The 12,692-nt window shown below is 44.1% G+C and overlaps 2 protein-coding genes across 3 annotated transcripts in view; one reads left to right on the top strand and one right to left on the bottom strand.

Moving 5' to 3' along the window:
* LOC129843335 (sodium/mannose cotransporter SLC5A10-like) overlaps positions 1-12,692 on the bottom strand; it is a 162,160-nt gene that overhangs the window by 25,440 nt on the left and 124,028 nt on the right. The window lies entirely within an intron of this gene.
* Positions 1-12,692, top strand: part of LOC129843336 (protein FAM83G-like) — a 91,658-nt gene that overhangs the window by 4,858 nt on the left and 74,108 nt on the right. The window contains exon 2 of the mRNA XM_055911973.1: positions 12,398-12,565. Coding sequence (XP_055767948.1) covers positions 12,398-12,565 — 168 coding nt within the window. The remainder of the gene's footprint in view (positions 1-12,397; positions 12,566-12,692) is intronic.

Raw genomic sequence — 12,692 nt, 5'->3', positions numbered from 1 at the left:
ACAGACTACAGACTATAGCACAGGCTCAGAAGGTAGACTACACACTACAGACTACAGACTATAGCACAGGCTCAGAAGGTAGACTACACACACTACAGACTATATCACAGGCTCAGAAGGTAGACTACACACACTACAGACTACAGACTATATCACAGGCTCAGAAGGTAGACTACACACACTACAGACTACAGACTATATCACAGGCTCAGAAGGTAGACTACACACTACAGACTACAGACTATATCACAGGCTCAGAAGGTAGACTACACACACTACAGACTACAGACTATATCACAGGCTCAGAAGGTAGACTACACACTACAGACTACAGACTATATCACAGGCTCAGAAGGTAGACTACACACTACAGACTACAGACTATATCACAGGCTCAGAAGGTAGACTACACACACTACAGACTACAGACTATATCACAGGCTCAGAAGGTAGACTACACACACTACACACTACAGACTATATCACAGGCTCAGAAGGTAGACTACACACTACAGACTACAGACTATATCACAGGCTCAGAAGGTAGACTACACACACTACAGACTACAGACTATAGCACAGGCTCAGAAGGTAGACTACACACTACAGACTATAGCACAGGCTCAGAAGGTAGACTACACACTACAGACTACAGACTATATCACAGGCTCAGAAGGTAGACTACACACTACACACTACAGACTATATCACAGGCTCAGAAGGTAGACTACACACTACAGACTACAGACTATAGCACAGGCTCAGAAGGTAGACTACACACTACAGACTACAGACTATATCACAGGCTCAGAAGGTAGACTACACACTACAGACTACAGACTATAGCACAGGCTCAGAAGGTAGACTACACACACTACAGACTACAGACTATATCACAGGCTCAGAAGGTAGACTACACACTACACACTACAGACTATATCACAGGCTCAGAAGGTAGACTACACACTACAGACTACAGACTATATCACAGGCTCAGAAGGTAGACTACACACTACAGACTACAAACTATAGCACAGGCTCAGAAGGTAGACTACACACACTACAGACTATATCACAGGCTCAGAAGGTAGACTACACACTACAGACTATAGCACAGGCTCAGAAGGTAGACTACACACTACAGACTACAGACTATATCACAGGCTCAGAAGGTAGACTACACACTACACACTACAGACTATATCACAGGCTCAGAAGGTAGACTACACACTACAGACTACAGACTATATCACAGGCTCAGAAGGTAGACTACACACTACAGACTACAGCACAGGCTCAGAAGGTAGACTACACACTACAGACTATATCACAGGCTCAGAAGGTAGACTACACACTACAGACTACAGACTATATCACAGGCTCAGAAGGTAGACTACACACACTACAGACTACAGACTATAGCACAGGCTCAGAAGGTAGACTACACACTACAGACTATAGCACAGGCTCAGAAGGTAGACTACACACTACAGACTACAGACTATATCACAGGCTCAGAAGGTAGACTACACACTACACACTACAGACTATATCACAGGCTCAGAAGGTAGACTACACACTACAGACTACAGACTATAGCACAGGCTCAGAAGGTAGACTACACACTACAGACTACAGACTATAGCACAGGCTCAGAAGGTAGACTACACACACTACAGACTATATCACAGGCTCAGAAGGTAGACTACACACACTACAGACTACAGACTATATCACAGGCTCAGAAGGTAGACTACACACACTACAGACTACAGACTATATCACAGGCTCAGAAGGTAGACTACACACTACAGACTACAGACTATATCACAGGCTCAGAAGGTAGACTACACACACTACAGACTACAGACTATATCACAGGCTCAGAAGGTAGACTACACACTACAGACTACAGACTATATCACAGGCTCAGAAGGTAGACTACACACTACAGACTACAGACTATATCACAGGCTCAGAAGGTAGACTACACACACTACAGACTACAGACTATATCACAGGCTCAGAAGGTAGACTACACACACTACACACTACAGACTATATCACAGGCTCAGAAGGTAGACTACACACTACAGACTACAGACTATATCACAGGCTCAGAAGGTAGACTACACACTACAGACTATAGCACAGGCTCAGAAGGTAGACTACACACTACAGACTACAGACTATATCACAGGCTCAGAAGGTAGACTACACACTACACACTACAGACTATATCACAGGCTCAGAAGGTAGACTACACACACTACAGACTACAGACTATATCACAGGCTCAGAAGGTAGACTACACACTACAGACTATAGCACAGGCTCAGAAGGTAGACTACACACTACAGACTATAGACTATATCACAGGCTCAGAAGGTAGACTACACACTACAGACTATAGCACAGGCTCAGAAGGTAGACTACACACTACAGACTATAGCACAGGCTCAGAAGGTAGACTACACACTACAGACTACAGACTATATCACAGGCTCAGAAGGTAGACTACACACTACAGACTACAGACTATATCACAGGCTCAGAAGGTAGACTACACACTACAGACTATAGCACAGGCTCAGAAGGTAGACTACACACTACACACTACAGACTATAGACTATATCACAGGCTCAGAAGGTGGACTACACACTAAAGACTATATCACAGGCTCAGAAGGTAGACTACACACTACAGACTATAGACTATATCACAGGCTCAGAAGGTAGACTACACACTACAGACTATAGCACAGGCTCAGAAGGTAGACTACACACACTACAGACTACAGACTATATCACAGGCTCAGAAGGTAGACTACACACTACACACTACAGACTATATTACAGGCTCAGAAGGTAGACTACACACAGTACAGACTACAGACTATATCACAGGCTCAGAAGGTAGACTACACACTATAGACTATATCACAGGCTCAGAAGGTAGACTACACACACTACAGACTACAGACTATATCACAGGCTCAGAAGGTAGACTACACACTACAGACTATAGCACAGGCTCAGAAGGTAGACTACACACTACACACTACAGACTATATTACAGGCTCAGAAGGTAGACTACACACAGTACAGACTACAGACTATATCACAGGCTCAGAAGGTAGACTACACACACTACAGACTACAGACTATATCACAGGCTCAGAAGGTAGACTACACACTACAGACTATAGCACAGGCTCAGAAGGTAGACTACACACACTACAGACTACAGACTATATCACAGGCTCAGAAGGTATACTACACACTACAGACTACAGACTATATCACAGGCTCAGAAGGTAGACTACACACTACAGACTATAGCACAGGCTCAGAAGGTAGACTACACACACTACAGACTACAGACTATATCACAGGCTCAGAAGGTAGACTACACACTACAGACTACAGACTATATCACAGGCTCAGAAGGTATACTACACACACTACAGACTACAGACTATATCACAGGCTCAGAAGGTAGACTACACACACTACAGACTACAGACTATATCACAGGCTCAGAAGGTAGACTACACACACTACAGACTACAGACTATATCACAGGCTCAGAAGGTAGACTACACACACTACAGACTACAGACTATAGCACAGGCTCAGAAGGTAGACTACACACTACAGACTACAGACTATAGCACAGGCTCAGAAGGTAGACTACACACACTACAGACTATATCACAGGCTCAGAAGGTAGACTACACACACTACAGACTACAGACTATATCACAGGCTCAGAAGGTATACTACACACTACAGACTACAGACTATATCACAGGCTCAGAAGGTAGACTACACACTACAGACTATATCACAGGCTCAGAAGGTATACTACACACACTACAGACTACAGACTATATCACAGGCTCAGAAGGTAGACTACACACACTACAGACTACAGACTATATCACAGGCTCAGAAGGTAGACTACACACACTACAGACTACAGACTATAGCACAGGCTCAGAAGGTAGACTACACACTACAGACTATAGCACAGGCTCAGAAGGTAGACTACACACTACAGACTACAGACTATATCACAGGCTCAGAAGGTAGACTACACACTACACACTACAGACTATATCACAGGCTCAGAAGGTAGACTACACACTACAGACTACAGACTATAGCACAGGCTCAGAAGGTAGACTACACACTACAGACTACAGACTATAGCACAGGCTCAGAAGGTAGACTACACACACTACAGACTATATCACAGGCTCAGAAGGTAGACTACACACACTACAGACTACAGACTATATCACAGGCTCAGAAGGTAGACTACACACACTACAGACTACAGACTATATCACAGGCTCAGAAGGTAGACTACACACTACAGACTACAGACTATATCACAGGCTCAGAAGGTAGACTACACACACTACAGACTACAGACTATATCACAGGCTCAGAAGGTAGACTACACACTACAGACTACAGACTATATCACAGGCTCAGAAGGTAGACTACACACTACAGACTACAGACTATATCACAGGCTCAGAAGGTAGACTACACACACTACAGACTACAGACTATATCACAGGCTCAGAAGGTAGACTACACACACTACACACTACAGACTATATCACAGGCTCAGAAGGTAGACTACACACTACAGACTACAGACTATATCACAGGCTCAGAAGGTAGACTACACACACTACAGACTACAGACTATAGCACAGGCTCAGAAGGTAGACTACACACTACAGACTATAGCACAGGCTCAGAAGGTAGACTACACACTACAGACTACAGACTATATCACAGGCTCAGAAGGTAGACTACACACTACACACTACAGACTATATCACAGGCTCAGAAGGTAGACTACACACTACAGACTACAGACTATAGCACAGGCTCAGAAGGTAGACTACACACTACAGACTACAGACTATATCACAGGCTCAGAAGGTAGACTACACACTACAGACTACAGACTATAGCACAGGCTCAGAAGGTAGACTACACACACTACAGACTACAGACTATATCACAGGCTCAGAAGGTAGACTACACACTACACACTACAGACTATATCACAGGCTCAGAAGGTAGACTACACACTACAGACTACAGACTATATCACAGGCTCAGAAGGTAGACTACACACTACAGACTACAAACTATAGCACAGGCTCAGAAGGTAGACTACACACACTACAGACTATATCACAGGCTCAGAAGGTAGACTACACACTACAGACTATAGCACAGGCTCAGAAGGTAGACTACACACTACAGACTACAGACTATATCACAGGCTCAGAAGGTAGACTACACACTACACACTACAGACTATATCACAGGCTCAGAAGGTAGACTACACACTACAGACTACAGACTATATCACAGGCTCAGAAGGTAGACTACACACTACAGACTACAGCACAGGCTCAGAAGGTAGACTACACACTACAGACTATATCACAGGCTCAGAAGGTAGACTACACACTACAGACTACAGACTATATCACAGGCTCAGAAGGTAGACTACACACACTACAGACTACAGACTATAGCACAGGCTCAGAAGGTAGACTACACACTACAGACTATAGCACAGGCTCAGAAGGTAGACTACACACTACAGACTACAGACTATATCACAGGCTCAGAAGGTAGACTACACACTACACACTACAGACTATATCACAGGCTCAGAAGGTAGACTACACACTACAGACTACAGACTATAGCACAGGCTCAGAAGGTAGACTACACACTACAGACTACAGACTATAGCACAGGCTCAGAAGGTAGACTACACACACTACAGACTATATCACAGGCTCAGAAGGTAGACTACACACACTACAGACTACAGACTATATCACAGGCTCAGAAGGTAGACTACACACACTACAGACTACAGACTATATCACAGGCTCAGAAGGTAGACTACACACTACAGACTACAGACTATATCACAGGCTCAGAAGGTAGACTACACACACTACAGACTACAGACTATATCACAGGCTCAGAAGGTAGACTACACACTACAGACTACAGACTATATCACAGGCTCAGAAGGTAGACTACACACTACAGACTACAGACTATATCACAGGCTCAGAAGGTAGACTACACACACTACAGACTACAGACTATATCACAGGCTCAGAAGGTAGACTACACACACTACACACTACAGACTATATCACAGGCTCAGAAGGTAGACTACACACTACAGACTACAGACTATATCACAGGCTCAGAAGGTAGACTACACACTACAGACTATAGCACAGGCTCAGAAGGTAGACTACACACTACAGACTACAGACTATATCACAGGCTCAGAAGGTAGACTACACACTACACACTACAGACTATATCACAGGCTCAGAAGGTAGACTACACACACTACAGACTACAGACTATATCACAGGCTCAGAAGGTAGACTACACACTACAGACTATAGCACAGGCTCAGAAGGTAGACTACACACTACAGACTATAGACTATATCACAGGCTCAGAAGGTAGACTACACACTACAGACTATAGCACAGGCTCAGAAGGTAGACTACACACTACAGACTATAGCACAGGCTCAGAAGGTAGACTACACACTACAGACTACAGACTATATCACAGGCTCAGAAGGTAGACTACACACTACAGACTACAGACTATATCACAGGCTCAGAAGGTAGACTACACACTACAGACTATAGCACAGGCTCAGAAGGTAGACTACACACTACACACTACAGACTATAGACTATATCACAGGCTCAGAAGGTGGACTACACACTAAAGACTATATCACAGGCTCAGAAGGTAGACTACACACTACAGACTATAGACTATATCACAGGCTCAGAAGGTAGACTACACACTACAGACTATAGCACAGGCTCAGAAGGTAGACTACACACACTACAGACTACAGACTATATCACAGGCTCAGAAGGTAGACTACACACTACACACTACAGACTATATTACAGGCTCAGAAGGTAGACTACACACAGTACAGACTACAGACTATATCACAGGCTCAGAAGGTAGACTACACACTATAGACTATATCACAGGCTCAGAAGGTAGACTACACACACTACAGACTACAGACTATATCACAGGCTCAGAAGGTAGACTACACACTACAGACTATAGCACAGGCTCAGAAGGTAGACTACACACTACACACTACAGACTATATTACAGGCTCAGAAGGTAGACTACACACAGTACAGACTACAGACTATATCACAGGCTCAGAAGGTAGACTACACACACTACAGACTACAGACTATATCACAGGCTCAGAAGGTAGACTACACACTACAGACTATAGCACAGGCTCAGAAGGTAGACTACACACACTACAGACTACAGACTATATCACAGGCTCAGAAGGTATACTACACACTACAGACTACAGACTATATCACAGGCTCAGAAGGTAGACTACACACTACAGACTATAGCACAGGCTCAGAAGGTAGACTACACACACTACAGACTACAGACTATATCACAGGCTCAGAAGGTAGACTACACACTACAGACTACAGACTATATCACAGGCTCAGAAGGTATACTACACACACTACAGACTACAGACTATATCACAGGCTCAGAAGGTAGACTACACACACTACAGACTACAGACTATATCACAGGCTCAGAAGGTAGACTACACACACTACAGACTACAGACTATATCACAGGCTCAGAAGGTAGACTACACACACTACAGACTACAGACTATAGCACAGGCTCAGAAGGTAGACTACACACTACAGACTACAGACTATAGCACAGGCTCAGAAGGTAGACTACACACACTACAGACTATATCACAGGCTCAGAAGGTAGACTACACACACTACAGACTACAGACTATATCACAGGCTCAGAAGGTATACTACACACTACAGACTACAGACTATATCACAGGCTCAGAAGGTAGACTACACACTACAGACTATATCACAGGCTCAGAAGGTATACTACACACACTACAGACTACAGACTATATCACAGGCTCAGAAGGTAGACTACACACACTACAGACTACAGACTATATCACAGGCTCAGAAGGTAGACTACACACACTACAGACTACAGACTATAGCACAGGCTCAGAAGGTAGACTACACACAACAGACTATATCACAGGCTCAGAAGGTAGACTACACACTACAGACTATAGACTACAGACTACACACTACAGACTATATCACAGGCTCAGAAGGTAGACTACACACTACAGACTACAGACTATATCAAAGGCTCAGAAGGTAGACTACACACAGTACAGACTATATCACAGGCTCAGAAGGTAGACTACACACTACAGACTACAGACTATATCACAGGCTCAGAAGGTAGACTACACACTACAGACTACAGACTACACACTACACACTACAGACTACAGACTATATCACAGGCTCAGAAGGTAGACTACACACACTACAGACTACAGACTATATCACAGGCTCAGAAGGTGGACTACACACTACAGACTACAGACTATATCACAGGCTCAGAAGGTAGACTACACACTACAGACTACAGACTATATCACAGGCTCAGAAGGTAGACTACACACTACAGACTATATCACAGGCTCAGAAGGTGGACTACACACTACAGACTATATCACAGGCTCAGAAGGTAGACTACACACTACAGACTACAGACTATAGCACAGGCTCAGAAGGTAGACTACACACACTACAGACTACAGACTATATCACAGGCTCAGAAGGTAGACTACACACACTACAGACTACAGACTATAGCACAGGCTCAGAAGGTAGACTACACACACTACAGACTATATCACAGGCTCAGAAGGTAGACTACACACTACAGACTATAGACTACAGACTACACACTACAGACTATATCACAGGCTCAGAAGGTAGACTACACACTACAGACTACAGACTATATCAAAGGCTCAGAAGGTAGACTACACACAGTACAGACTATATCACAGGCTCAGAAGGTAGACTACACACTACAGACTACAGACTATATCACAGGCTCAGAAGGTAGACTACACACTACAGACTACACACTACAGACTACACACTACACACTACAGACTACAGACTATATCACAGGCTCAGAAGGTAGACTACACACACTACAGACTACAGACTATATCACAGGCTCAGAAGGTGGACTACACACTACAGACTACAGACTATATCACAGGCTCAGAAGGTAGACTACACACTACAGACTACAGACTATATCACAGGCTCAGAAGGTAGACTACACACTACAGACTATATCACAGGCTCAGAAGGTGGACTACACACTACAGACTATATCACAGGCTCAGAAGGTAGACTACACACTACAGACTACAGACTATAGCACAGGCTCAGAAGGTAGACTACACACACTACAGACTACAGACTATATCACAGGCTCAGAAGGTAGACTACACACTACACACTACAGACTATATCACAGGCTCAGAAGGTAGACTACACACTACAGACTACAGACTATATCACAGGCTCAGAAGGTAGACTACACACTACAGACTATATCACAGGCTCAGAAGGTGGACTACACACTACAGACTATATCACAGGCTCAGAAGGTAGACTACACACTACAGACTACAGACTATAGCACAGGCTCAGAAGGTAGACTACACACACTACAGACTACAGACTATATCACAGGCTCAGAAGGTAGACTACACACTACACACTACAGACTATATCACAGGCTCAGAAGGTAGACTACACACACTACAGACTACAGACTATATCACAGGCTCAGAAGGTAGACTACACACACTACAGACTACAGACTATATCACAGGCTCAGAAGGTAGACTACACACTACAGACTACAGACTATATCACAGGCTCAGAAGGTAGACTACACACTACAGACTACAGACTATATCACAGGCTCAGAAGGTAGACTACACACACTACAGACTACAGACTATATCACAGGCTCAGAAGGTAGACTACACACACTACAGACTACAGACTATATCACAGGCTCAGAAGGTAGACTACACACTACAGACTATAGCACAGGCTCAGAAGGTAGACTACACACTACAGACTACAGACTATATCACAGGCTCAGAAGGTAGACTACACACACTACAGACTACAGACTATATCACAGGCTCAGAAGGTAGACTACACACACTACAGACTACAGACTATATCACAGGCTCAGAAGGTAGACTACACACTACAGACTATATCACAGGCTCAGAAGGTAGACTACACACTACAGACTACAGACTATAGCACAGGCTCAGAAGGTAGACTACACACTACAGACTACAGACTATATCACAGGCTCAGAAGGTAGACTACACACTACAGACTACAGACTATAGCACAGGCTCAGAAGGTAGACTACACACTACAGACTACAGACTATATCACAGGCTCAGAAGGTAGACTACACACTACAGACTACAGACTACAGACTACACACTACACACTATAGACTACACACTACAGGCTACAGACTACACACTACACACTACAGACTATAGACTACACACTACACACTATAGACTACACACTACAGGCTACAGACTACACACTACAGACTACAGACTATAGCACAGGCTCAGAAGGTAGACTACACACTACACACTACAGACTATATCACAGGCTCAGAAGGTAGACTACACACACTACAGACTACAGACTATAGCACAGGCTCAGAAGGTAGACTACACACACTACAGACTACAGACTATATCACAGGCTCAGAAGGTAGACTACACACTACAGACTATAGCACAGGCTCAGAAGGTAGACTACACACACTACAGACTATATCACAGGCTCAGAAGGTAGACTACACACACTACAGACTACAGACTATATCACAGGCTCAGAAGGTAGACTACACACACTACAGACTACAGACTATATCACAGGCTCAGAAGGTAGACTACACACTACAGACTACAGACTATATCACAGGCTCAGAAGGTAGACTACACACTACAGACTATAGACTATATCACAGGCTCAGAAGGTAGACTACACACTACAGACTATATCACAGGCTCAGAAGGTAGACTACACACACTACAGACTACAGACTATATCACAGGCTCAGAAGGTAGACTACACACTACAGACTACAGACTATATCACAGGCTCAGAAGGTAGACTACACACTACAGACTACAGACTATAGCACAGGCTCAGAAGGTAGACTACACACTACAGACTACAGACTATATCACAGGCTCAGAAGGTAGACTACACACACTACAGACTACAGACTATATCACAGGCTCAGAAGGTAGACTACACACTACAGACTACAGACTATAGCACAGGCTCAGAAGGTAGACTACACACTACAGACTACAGACTATATCACAGGCTCAGAAGGTAGACTACACACACTACAGACTACAGACTATAGCACAGGCTCAGAAGGTAGACTACACACACTACAGACTACAGACTATATCACAGGCTCAGAAGGTAGACTACACACTACAGACTACAGACTATAGCACAGGCTCAGAAGGTATACTACAGACTACAGACTATATCACAGGCTCAGAAGGTAGACTACACACTACAGACTACAGACTATATCACAGGCTCAGAAGGTAGACTACACACTACAGACTATATCACAGGCTCAGAAGGTAGACTACACACTACAGACTACAGACTATATCACAGGCTCAGAAGGTAGACTACACACTACAGACTACAGACTATATCACAGGCTCAGAAGGTAGACTACACACTACAGACTACAGACTATAGCACAGGCTCAGAAGGTATACTACAGACTACAGACTATATCACAGGCTCAGAAGGTAGACTACACACTACAGACTACAGACTATATCACAGGCTCAGAAGGTAGACTACACACTACAGACTATATCACAGGCTCAGAAGGTAGACTACACACTACAGACTACAGACTATATCACAGGCTCAGAAGGTAGACTACACACTACAGACTACAGACTATATCACAGGCTCAGAAGGTAGACTACACACACTACAGACTACAGACTATATCACAGGCTCAGAAGGTAGACTACACACTACAGACTACAGACTATATCACAGGCTCAGAAGGTAGACTACACACAGTACAGACTACAGATTATAACATAAGGACCTGTTAGTCAGGGTTATAACCTCTGTGTGTCTGTTCTCCAGGTGATCGCCGTAGTGATGGATCAGTTTAGTGACGTTGACATAAGGACCTGTTAGTCAGGGTTATAACCCCTGTGTGTCTGTTCTCCAGGTGATCGCCGTAGTGATGGATCAGTTTAGTGACGTTGACATAAGGACCTGTTAGTCAGGGTTATAACCTCTGTGTGTCTGTTCTCCAGGTGATCGCCGTAGTGATGGATCAGTTTAGTGACGTTGACATCTATAAGGACCTGTTAGATGCAGCCTATAAGAGGAGAGTTCCTGTCTACATCGTCATCGACACGTCTGCCATTTCCTGCTTCCTGGACATGTGTTCTAGAGCCAACATGCACCAGGGACACCTCAAGGTAACACACACACACACACACACACCACACACACACACACACCACACACACACACACACCACACACACACACACCACACACCACACACACACCACACACACACACACACCACACACACACCACACAC

This window comes from Salvelinus fontinalis, unplaced genomic scaffold (assembly GCF_029448725.1).
Source record: "Salvelinus fontinalis isolate EN_2023a unplaced genomic scaffold, ASM2944872v1 scaffold_0118, whole genome shotgun sequence".
Lineage (NCBI taxonomy): Eukaryota > Metazoa > Chordata > Actinopteri > Salmoniformes > Salmonidae > Salvelinus > Salvelinus fontinalis.
This window is presented reverse-complemented; position numbering and strand designations above follow the sequence as displayed.